This window comes from Hippichthys cyanospilos, chromosome 8 (assembly GCF_059441005.1).
Source record: "Hippichthys cyanospilos isolate Australia breed blue-spotted pipefish chromosome 8, RoL_Hcya_1.0, whole genome shotgun sequence".
In the NCBI taxonomy this organism is placed as follows: Eukaryota; Metazoa; Chordata; class Actinopteri; order Syngnathiformes; family Syngnathidae; genus Hippichthys; species Hippichthys cyanospilos.
Window position 1 is genome coordinate 13,610,827 of NC_142376.1, and position 11,465 is coordinate 13,622,291.

General features: G+C 39.7%; 1 protein-coding gene across 1 annotated transcript; it reads left to right on the top strand.

Annotated features, from left to right (window-relative positions):
* Positions 1–6,101: 6,101 nt before the first annotated feature.
* Positions 6,102–9,227, top strand: LOC148420238 (transmembrane protein 121). The gene has a single exon (XM_088421597.1). The coding sequence runs from the start codon at positions 7,327–7,329 to the stop codon at positions 8,275–8,277; it is 951 nt and encodes a 316-aa protein (XP_088277723.1). The 5' UTR covers positions 6,102–7,326; the 3' UTR covers positions 8,278–9,227.
* Positions 9,228–11,465: the final 2,238 nt, after the last annotated feature.

Here is an 11,465-nt window from a genome sequence, read left to right on the forward strand (position 1 = left end):
CCCTGTCCATTAGCCAAGGACAGTAAAAGGCTTGAGAGAGCTGGATGGGAATAGGTACAACTACTAAATTTTATTTGTCTGAAATCGGCCATCTTGTAATACAGATTTGTACATCACAAGTATGTCGGTGAGGATTTTGAATTGGGATCTTTTCAGATGGTTGAATCAACAACTTCTTGGTGATTTATATATTCACCTTTCCTATAAACTATCTCTCTCTAGCTCGAACTCTGCTGGAGGACCTCAAGATTTAAATTTTAAATGGAACTAGAATTAAGAAGACGGTCACATTCACAGTAAATCCCACTAGTATATGGATGGCAACATAAAAAAAAAAAAAATATATATATATATATATATATATATATATATATATATATATATATATATATATATATATATATATATATATATATATATATATATATATATATACTGTATTTTGCCATAATAGATTAGGAAAAAAAACATTGGGATGTAAGTGAAGTGCTTTGATTTAAAAAACAAAACTATCCGATTTTTAGAACATGAGCCATCATTCAGTCAATTTTATTACAATTTACAAGCAAAATCTAATATATGAGCGTTGTATGAGCACAATATAATCTCAACTCACTTCAAGTTCACAACAAGCAGAAGTTAATTACACACTGAAAAACATAATGCTCATAACAAAAACCTTTAGCTTGTTATTTCCACATCCGGTTAAGGTTTGCTGTCCAACCCAATATAATACAAATTACATTTTGTTTGTTTGAAACAACCACAACAACCACAGCCCTCCTCGCTTGATGCTAATACAATGCAAAATGTGGTCGGTCATTCAAGTACTTGTGGTTTGGATATTTCAGCCTGGAGATTCTTTACCCGGCTCTTTGCAGCCATCTTTGTTGTTCCTTGCCCGTGTGTCCTTATGTCTTAATTTTTATCTTAAAGAACTGGAAAGCCATACGACTAAAGCAGATGCTTGCCGAATCTTTTCTTTGATGGGGAATAAAAGAGAGAAGGTAGACATTGACAGGAGATTCTGTCTTGAATCTAAATTTTAACAAGGTGTCATTTCAGAACAGGAAAATCTAATTGTACCTCCTGTGTTGATTTTTGGAAAGTCAAGGTCAATGGTATTAGAATGAGTAAGATATAAAGAAAGAAAGGAAAAGCTCATGATTCAAAGCATATCATATCATGGAGGCTGCAATATAGTACTAAATGAAAGAGCTTACGAATATTAATTGATGCTGGGGCTTCTTATAGAAATGATAGGACGAATTTTCAAGCATTCAATATATTTTCCCAGCACACATTAAGCTAAATACCAGTAAACTTGTACTTAAAATTCTCTCACAGGATTAATAGAGATTTTCTGTTTACCATAACTGTGTTCTGGGAGTCTATGTAGTGGTCACACACAAAACATGTTTGGTAAAGACATCATTTAAACTATTGGGCCTGTATTGTTATGACAGGATTGGTGAGCATGTTTTGTTAATATAAAGATGATCAATCTACAGGATTTAAATTTTTTATTAAATCACCAGATTATAAAGATCATCTCAATCAACAGGCCTTTTTTTTTAAGGGGGGGGGGGGGGGGGGTGTCTATATATGGCACACTGGATTATAAGGGGCATTACTAATTATTAAGGGAAACAAACCAGTCCAGCAAAAGTCAACTTCAATCCTATGGCCATACATAAGACACACTTGATCAGGTGCACTGTCGGTTTTTGAGAAAATTAAGAATTTTAACTGTGCCTTATAGCCTGAAATAAGACTTCCCCAAACAAGAATTACTTCAATTCACGTTCAAGACTTTAGAGAGTGTTGCCCTCTCAAGATTATGCCTTTTACTTGCAATATGACTATTTTGACCCAAAGAGGAGTTTCTTTTGAAAAGACGAGTTGCCTTTGATTTACCCTTCACAGACAGAGTAAAGAAAGGTAAAAAAAAAAAAAAAAAGCACATTCGCAGTGTGCAAATATTAAGATATTTTGGAGATGAGACTTTGCTTTCATGCTCAGGTTAACTGCCTTTTTTAATGGACAGGTTAACATTGTGTTGGCCTCCATTGTAAATCACAAAAGGCATGTAAATGAAGACATAAATTATAGATTACAAGGCGCAATGTGAAAGGAATAACAAATGTGGAGTTTGGCGGTAGCGTATCAATCTCCCATACTGCTGTTACGGGAGTCCAACTATTATAATGACAAGTATAGTTCCCCTGTGGTGCCGACAAGCTAGCCAGTCATTTAAATTTACAATTTAGACATTAAACTGATGCCGTTAGCTGAAGTGACTATGTGTACATGGTAGAACGAGAAGCAGTTACATGTTTGGCTCAAGGACAAATTCTTGTTATTGACTGGGCTGACCTGTTATCATTCATTAGACTACATTTTTCTTGCCCTCAGAACACTCCCCGCCCTTTTCTAACGCTTAGAATTTTAACATTTGAACCGCAGCGCATCACTAGCGCCTGTCACTGGTCTTCCAAAACCAAAATATATAATGGCAAGAATCCTAGTTTGATCAGTCAACTCCGTGTATGCCATGACTCAGTAAAGACAGAATAAAAAAATGAAAATAGCAAATCGTTTAGCTTGTCCTAGTTTCTTAGGCATGAGGCCACCACGTGCTCTGATGATAAAGGCACACGGATAGAAGAAACTGACATCCATGATGGCAGCTGTCGGCTGTTAGCACAAACATGGTGATCATCTGTCGAACTAAACATCTGCATCTTCTGTTTGCGATGATGTTAAGTCACAGGCTGATCAAGTGTGTCACCAGACTCGATAGAAAAGCAATACTTGTGACCTCTCAGATAGTGCAATTCATGAAGCGAGTAGTAAACGACTTCATGCTGTCATAATGAAAGCAGTTTGGTTTCTCTGAGGAGGGATTATCACTAATTGGCCCAGCTGGCAAAACCACACTCGTTGTGTTATCATTCTGCATTGCAGAGTGAAACAACCTCGATTGCCCAAGGCATTTTAGGACACTCATATCAACCCCAAATGTTATAACATGCCAGAAGGTCAAAATATTTTCACGACAGCCTCACATTGCACAGCCCGTGCACAACAATGTGGACAAAATAGATCATTTGTTATCATTATTACCACTTTTGGGAGTTCCTCTCCACTCTGCAGCTACAGCACAAGCCACTCTAATGGAAAGACATTACACAATATTTTGAAGGTGATCTGTGGATTTTTGTCCTCCATTCACTCAAATGAAATACAGTTAAGGCTCGAAACAGAAGAGATAAAAAAACGACCAGTCCTTCAAGTCAAAACGTCATCATGCATGGTCACATGAGACTTCAGCAGAATGCATAACTCTTCAGATGAATATAAACCTGGATGATTATTTTCCTCGTCTTTTTGTATTTTTGTGATTTTGGCTACTCAATATAATATGGAGAAAGCGACAACAAATCAAACCCTTAATCAAAGTAAGAAAAGAACACATTTGTACAGTCAGTTGTGTGCTGATATGAAGAGGCTCACCTTCCAAGCACACAATGACACAATGACTGTAATGACATGCCATCAATAATCCATTCAAAATACAAATATTGCCAATATTTTTAGAATAAATGTACATGGGTTATCCCATTTTGACTTAAATTGTATTTTTAAGCATTTAATCAGCAGTTTAGCCTTGTTTGAATTATGAACAAGTTGTCTTTCGAAGCAGCGGGCACAAAAAGAAGGGAGACATCGTGACCTCGTGATCTGTGGATGGCTGTTATGTTCTTGGAGAAGAATATAGTAGCCACTGTATGAACTGATACCTAATAGTATAACACACACACACACGCACGCACACACACACGACTATGGCATGTTGATTGCCCCATCACCGCCGTGTGCGCTTTCCCCAAAACCTTTAGAGAGGTGATGTTTTGTAACTAGGGCAACTCTAATGAATATAAGAGGGCTTAACAGGATGCGCGGTTGGAGTGGTAAGAGACTGTAACTACACCTCTCTGTCCGTTCTCTTGAGCAAAAATAATCTAATGCAAGAATCTTGTCCTTCTTGTGTGTCGTTTATTAAATGTTGTAGGTTGCCTGAACCTGACAACAAGACCACATAAATGTGCATATCCCGCAATAAGCTCATATTCACATTTCCAAAAAAAGACCCCTGGAATACCCCTTTTCCTACCAAAATGTTTGGTTTTATTGTATAAATATGACCAGGTTCCCATAATTGAGACATCGGAATGAGGTTTATGTTTCATGCATGCTCTATCCACAAGGGGACTTTCAAGTCCAGGAAAGAACTTATATGCTGCAATACCACTTTCACGCCATAGCAAGAACATTGACATCACGTTGTCAATTGTTAAGTGAGCGTAACTTTGAACACATTTATTTATCCGTGGAGTATTTAGGTTATTTTCTGTGTCAACTGAAAAAAATGACAAAGTTTGTATGTAGACTTATTCAGAACTTCAGAGAAATACACAAAATCAGAGATAAACAAAAACACAGCACAGAGCCACAGCTTTGGAGCAAGGAGTGAGGTGAGTGACATGTATATAGTGTGTTTTATTGAAGGTAGAAATTAAGAAGTGGAAATCACATTCATTTGCAACATGGCATTGTCCTTGTGTTGTGATTTCGATCGGGCATTATTTCTGCTCACGTATGAAAAGTGCTTATCCAGAATGCTTCAGAAACCAGAACTTAAAAATACAGAAAATCCAGACACAGAGAAGATTGCTACTAAGCACATCAAGTTACTACTGTATGCAAGAGAATAGTCTGACAAGCAGCACTTTGCCATGGTTGCTCCTAAAACGCCACTGGTTGCAATCCACGACAGGTGCTTCGCCACAGGCATCGCCCACCACAGCTTGCCCATGCACTGAACCAAGGAAAATTCAACTGTAAACAGAGACATGGCAAAAAAACCCTCCGCAATGATCTCCAAAGATTAATGATGTGTAGGCTACACATACTGTATAGCAGAATGAATGCCTCACGAGACATCTATACCATAACACCAATAAGCTAACAACGGTCTTCTGGCTAATTTTCACTTGCATAAGAGGAAAACAGCTTTGTCAACCAGCATCCCAGAATGGGCTATGTTATGTTCAGTTCTTTAAGGTAAGTAATTTTGGAGCGGGATCGTCTCTCAATTACAGTTACAACAAAGTGATGGAAGGGATTGAAGTTAGAGTTTTTTATGCCCTTTGTGCACCGGAAAACAAAAAGTCTTAAGAAAATCTGGAAGCATATCATTTTCTTTTCTATATAATTAGGTGCCAATGTAACTAAAGGAATCCAGCCCAAAGTCAAAGATGAAAAAAAGGAATGTCACAAACCTTTTGTCCAGATATAGCACCTTTTGAGCCACCTCCTATCACAAAATCGTATTAGTCAGTTCAATAAGTTATTTTTTTTTTTAATCATTTCTAATACTCTCACCACAACTGGATCTTTCCACATTCTTACACTCCCGTAATCTACTTTCTTTTCAGCATCCTCTGCATGCCTCTTTCACCAGATCAATCAGAAATCTCTGTGCCAAATGAACAAATCTTGGCTGGCCCTTTGCGTAATTCCCTACATGCCTCACTTGATTGCAGTTAGCTGAGAAAACACATTTCTTTATTTCTTTTGGAAAGGATCTCTTCTCACTCATTACCCCCTTTTTGTATCACTTCTCATTCTCTACTCCTGCAACCAGCAAAAATGCACAGCGCCTTAATCAGCTGCTCACTGAAGGAGGTTATCGGCGCTTTTTGTGAGACTCAAACGAGAAACAGCCTGGGAAAATGGGATACCAACACTAGACACAATGTGGAAAAAAAAAAAGACAGATACGAAAGGGGGACTGAAAAAAAAGCGAGACTGAGAAGTTGTGCATTCAGCTAAGCTGCAAAAGTCCTCCCTCCCCTTGCATTTCATCACCCCATGGAAATCTCTCTCTCTCTCTCTCTCTCTCTGCCTCTCTCTCTCTCCCTCGCTCTCTCTCTCCCTCTCATGCTCTCTCTCTCTCTCTGCAGCTGTGGTGTGCCAAGCATCACCTCCACAGAGCAAGTGCCTTTACTTGTGCAGAGGAGGGAGAGGGGAGAGGAGGGTAATACGAGAGAGAGAAAACCCTCAGGAGCGTACACCAGGGAGCATCTGCGACTTTGCGGAAAGAGCTGGAAAGTGCTCAGGGAAACGGGCAAAGGTTTTGGAGTATCAAAGTGACCGCCGGGGCTTGGAAAGCGTGCAGAGGGTGAATCAAACACTGTCGCTGTTGATCCCTGTGTCCCTGGCACGGCATAGAAGCCGGACAAGAGAGTGAAAAGGTTGCAGGATCTTGCAAAGGGGGCTTGGGACATCCTTTTACACTGACAGCTGAGATTGATCAATTCTGCACGACACAACTGACTGGAAAAAGACTGCTGCATTTTTTTCCTCCGAAAGCATCAAAAGGCTAGGTAAGAAAAAGAAGATTGACATTATTACTTTGGACTTCATAGACGCTCGACGTTGGAAAGGAACACTCCTTAAGAAAGAGAGAGAGAGAGAGCGAGAGAGAGAAAAATGTCAATTCAAGACTTACCGCAAAGCTCTTTCCACGCCGAATAACTTTCTGGGTTTTTGCACGCTCAACAAGCACAACATATAAATAACCTCCATTCTCCTCAGTGGCTGAGATTGCGACCATTAAGATGCCTCCTGCTGATGCAGTCTGAAGTGTAAGTGGATTACAACAGCAATATTTTGGGACTGCCCTTTGAAAAAAAAGCAAAGCAAAATCTATAAGTGGTGGATTTACATCTGTCAGAGTGGAAGAGGATCCTGTGCGGCTTTTGTCTTTCTTTTCCTGTGGATTACAGATGGGCTTTGTGATCTCTCTGCACAGTCTCATGGATGACTGCGCACCAGTCATTAAGATAAAGTACAAAGGGGGACTCAAGTGAGGACTGAGCTGAATCTTTATCTCTTAAGATTAGGCAAACACAGATGTTGAAAGTGAATCTGCAATGTAATGTTTTGTCCTTAATAATAGGACAAGTAAGTAATTTGTTTGAGTGTAGCATTGTATTTAATGAGGGCTCCTCTGGAGAGACATGCTGGCAGTCATTCATTTGCTAGCACACTATTTGAGTATCGCAAAATAAATGAAGGGATCTGTCTACCTGGCAATTAGTTGGCTTGGACGCTAGCAAATAGTGACTGAGTTGATTTGTTTTTGCCAGAATCCACGAAAAAAAGGACACAACAAATTTTGGGAAGGACTACAAAAATCTAATCACTGGACAAACTCCTCTTCAGGAAACGTCTCCTCCACCCCTCAACTGAGCAAGGATGGTACCTCCACCTCCCACCAACAAGCCACATGTGTGCCTGTCCACCATCCTCATCATGAGCAGCATGGCGCTGATTGATGCTTACCTGGTGGAGCAGAACCACGGCCCCCGCAAGATTGGCATCTGCATCATGGTGATGGTGGGAGACATCTGCTTTCTGATTGTCCTGCGCTATGTGGCCGTGTGGGTGGGGGCTGAGGTGCGCACAGCCAAGCGAGGGTATGCCATGATCCTTTGGTTCCTCTACATCTTTGTGCTGGAGATCAAGGTCTACTTTGTGTATCAGAACTATAAGGCAGACAGAAAGAGCCTAGACGCTCTTGCCAGGAAGGCACTAACACTGCTGCTCTCCATCTGCATTCCAGTGCTCTTTGTGGTGCTGGTGGCTATTGACCACATGGAGTATGTGCGTGCCTTCAAGAAGAGGGAGGAGATTCGCAATCGTCTCTTCTGGGTGGTGGTGGACCTGCTTGACATTTTGGACATTCAGGCCAACCTGTGGGAGCCCCAGAAGAAGGGCCTCCCTCTGTGGGCGGAGGGTTTGATGTTTTTTTACTGCTACATCCTCCTCCTCGTGCTGCCCTGTGTGTCTTTAAGTGAGATCAGCATGCAAGGTATCAACATCGTGCCCCACAAGATGCTCCTGTACCCAATCCTCAGCCTGGTGACTATAAACATCATCACGCTCTTTATCCGTGGTGGCAACATGCTTTTGTACAGGGATGCCAGGGTGTCCGGTATCCTAATAGGAAAAAACATACTAGCTATCATCATAAAGACCTGCAGCTTTGTCCAGTACAGGAGACAGTTACAGAGTGCCCCTCCTGCGTTTGGGGTTGAGCTGCAGAAAAACTCACTGGCCCATGCCCGCCCAAACCCCACCCCTCCTCAAGCGGTTATCCAGGACCAGACGCCGCTGCCCGAGGTGACAACATGCGAGCACACGTGACAAAAATGCTTCGCAGGACCCTCAAGATGCTGGCGGGGCACAATGTTTTACACTTTTTAGCTCATGTGCACAATCATCTGAACACACACTTAATCCTGATGCGCACACAGGACGTTTAGCCAGCATCTGCAGTTCTGCCATGTCGCAATTTACATCCAGAGACATTGTTGAAGCGCTTTCCTCCCGTGGATTCAGTTGATTGTGTATCTTTCCGATGGTGCGGGAAAAAAAATGGATTACAAGAGTATATATTTTTCAATTGGCTGGTGCATTCTAATTTGTGATGTTGTATGCCTTTCTTTTATTTGAGTCTTCTTCGTATTCGAGGAGTCTATTACAAAACTTGAGCAAACAATGAGGGAATCCAACTAATGTGAAAATAACTGTTCAAATAATGACACGTGTCTTTTCTATGTGACCTTTTGATAAAGTACTGCCCTTCTTCTGCGAGAACAGGGTTTGCATCATGCCGTTACTAAGTCATTGGACCAGTTAAGTAAGTGTGTGTTCTGTTTATAAGTCAGCTTGAGCAGGTCTTTAATTAACCTGCGCTGCAGAAATAAAATAGAAAAGTTTGTTTTGTTTTTTTTTCACTCGTTGCTGAAGTGGTGATTTTGCAATGTCATTCCTCTTGTGAGTCTTATTGTCTGATCCCAGGTCAGTTGTTGTAGTGGGTGGATTGGCAAGAACAGCAACTGCAGCTAAAACTATTGCTTCACAAACCAGATGACTAAAGGATTCACAAAAACGTCCATCAGGTCTATCAGGATGCAAACATGGCTTAAAGGCACTGACATCTCTGGTCAGTTCCTTTGAATGGCATAATCTCATGATATGACTAATGTTTTGGGAAAAAATATGACTCGCAAGTTGCCTGATATATCACAAAAAATATTGCATATCTGAAGGTGCTTACTGGCAAAGTAATAAACACTTGGGTGGTGGATTAATTCAATGTTGACTATTTCCTGGGAGGGGGACTTCCAATTAAAATAGCACAAACTAGTGGTCAACCGTTATTTGACATTATGAGGTTCCTTTGTGTATTGCAAATGGGAGGTGAAGAAACTGGACCACTTAAAACAAACAGCAGCCAGAGCTAATTGGGAAGTATGAACTTGTTTTAAAAACAGCCTTCCCTATTGAATCACTCATTTGATCTGTTAGCTTCTCAAACTGGTGACCCCATACATTATTTAAAGCACCCTGGCTTTGGGTGCAGTAGCTGGTTTTCAATATTTGAGCTAATGAGAACAAGATTGGGCTTGCTTAAATTGTATCCTTTTTAAGTTATATGCCATAACGAATAGCACAAAGGTATGTTTTTTTCTGCTGGAAGTGTTTGAAATCAAGGTTTACTGTATTTGCGATTCTGACATAGGGAGCATTACAGTTCAACTAGTATAGTATTCAACTATAGTTCAACTCTTTTCTTTTTAAGTTTTGATGCCAATTCATCTGCACATCCGTGTGAACACCTTTTTTTATATATGTGAATTATAGGAACAATGATACTGTAGGGACAAAAAAAGCAATGCGCTTTTACAAATGTAGTCGGTGAATGCGGCATTGATCCATACATGTAAGTTTGCACAGTTTGTGCTAACAAAAGAACACATTCAATCTTTAATATTTGAACTAAGTTTAATAGATTTTCCTCAATGATAACTAAACCTGGTAAGCATGAATATAATTCCCCAATTTAGTGCGTCACTTAAAAAGAAGCATTAAAATAATTTCTTCAGGAACCTCCAATTAAAAAAGGTAATGTGTAATAAGCCTCCTTTGATATAAATATTTATTTGAACAATTATCTGAGAACCCCCAGGCATTCCACAAACACACGCTCTCTTACGATTCTTTTTCTTTTTTAAATTTATTCGAGACTGAATGTCACAAGTGTCATTTGTAGGCTTAATTACAAAACAAGCAATTACCACCACATTGTGTGGGCCCTCTTGGTGCTGATTTAGCATATGATTTGCATCTGCTGAATGAATAATCACTCATAAACTACAGTCCCCCACATCAAATAATAATCAACTAATAAAAAATAAGTACTATTTTTCTTAATTAATAATTAACCATTTTTCTTAATAGTTTCAAATTATTCAGACAACATCAAGAGAATCTTGAAGAACAAGGAAGTAGACGGTTCATAAAAGTGCAGATATTTCCACTCAGGGTCCAAAGGGGCTCAGTTTAAGGTTAATAGGTCACGTGATCTCCTGATTGTGAAGAATGAAATATTAAAATATCGGAAGAAGTAAAAGAAGCCATAATGAGCTCACTTTTTACTCTGCTGAGTACAGTGTTTTGAATGAGTTAATAATACATGAGAACTACATTGTGATGACACAACATTGTGTGCTTTAAAGGGATAGTGTGTAAGATTTAGATCGTTTTCATTACGGACATGGGGAGGTGCTGCATGTGCTGCATTTGCCATTGTCCGTAGCTATAACAAATATGGCCACCTCCGGAGAAGTGACACCCCTTATTTAATATAATTTAATGAAAACTAGACCTATGATTATATTTAAAACATACTGTTGGTAATTAAGTTTTTGAAATTTACTATCATTTGATTTATTCCTTTTAAATGAAAAATGGTCTAAATCTTACACACTGTCCCTTTAACGTTGAAACAAGGATGCAGCAAAATCCCTCATTACGTTGAAGAAACAATCGCAGATTGATAGAATGAAAAACATCTTTAAAAAGTGTCAATGATGCTCATGAGCACTGACCCCGACACAGCACCTAGTACTAAAGGAATACTGCAGCCATTTAGGTATCCTTGTTTTGTAAACGCATCCCACTCCCAGATGTTTAACTGTGAGTGATATTGGGTGCACCGGCCCACATTAACACTGACATAACATAGTGGCCTGCACCCAGCAAGAAAGAGAAACGGCAGCAGTAAATCCACAGCTCGACCTTGGGCAGTCTGGGATGGCAGCACAGCGGGGAAAACAAATCTATTTTTCATGGAACTCATGTTGGGCTTGAAAAATAACAGAAATAGATGCTCATCAAATATTGAGTTTTTTGTATTGGGGCTAACCGATTACAGATTTTGGAAAACCAGGCAGAAAAAGATATTTTTCAGGATGATCAAACTGCTTGTGATGAAGTTGCATTAAAGTTTGAAAATCCCTTTGGATTTTTAAAAGCCCAAATTTAAA

Excerpts from the sequence above, each read along its gene's own strand:
- LOC148420238 (XM_088421597.1), top strand. The coding sequence starts at position 7,327 with ATGGTACCTCCACCTCCCACCAACAAGCCACATGTGTGCCTGTCCACC.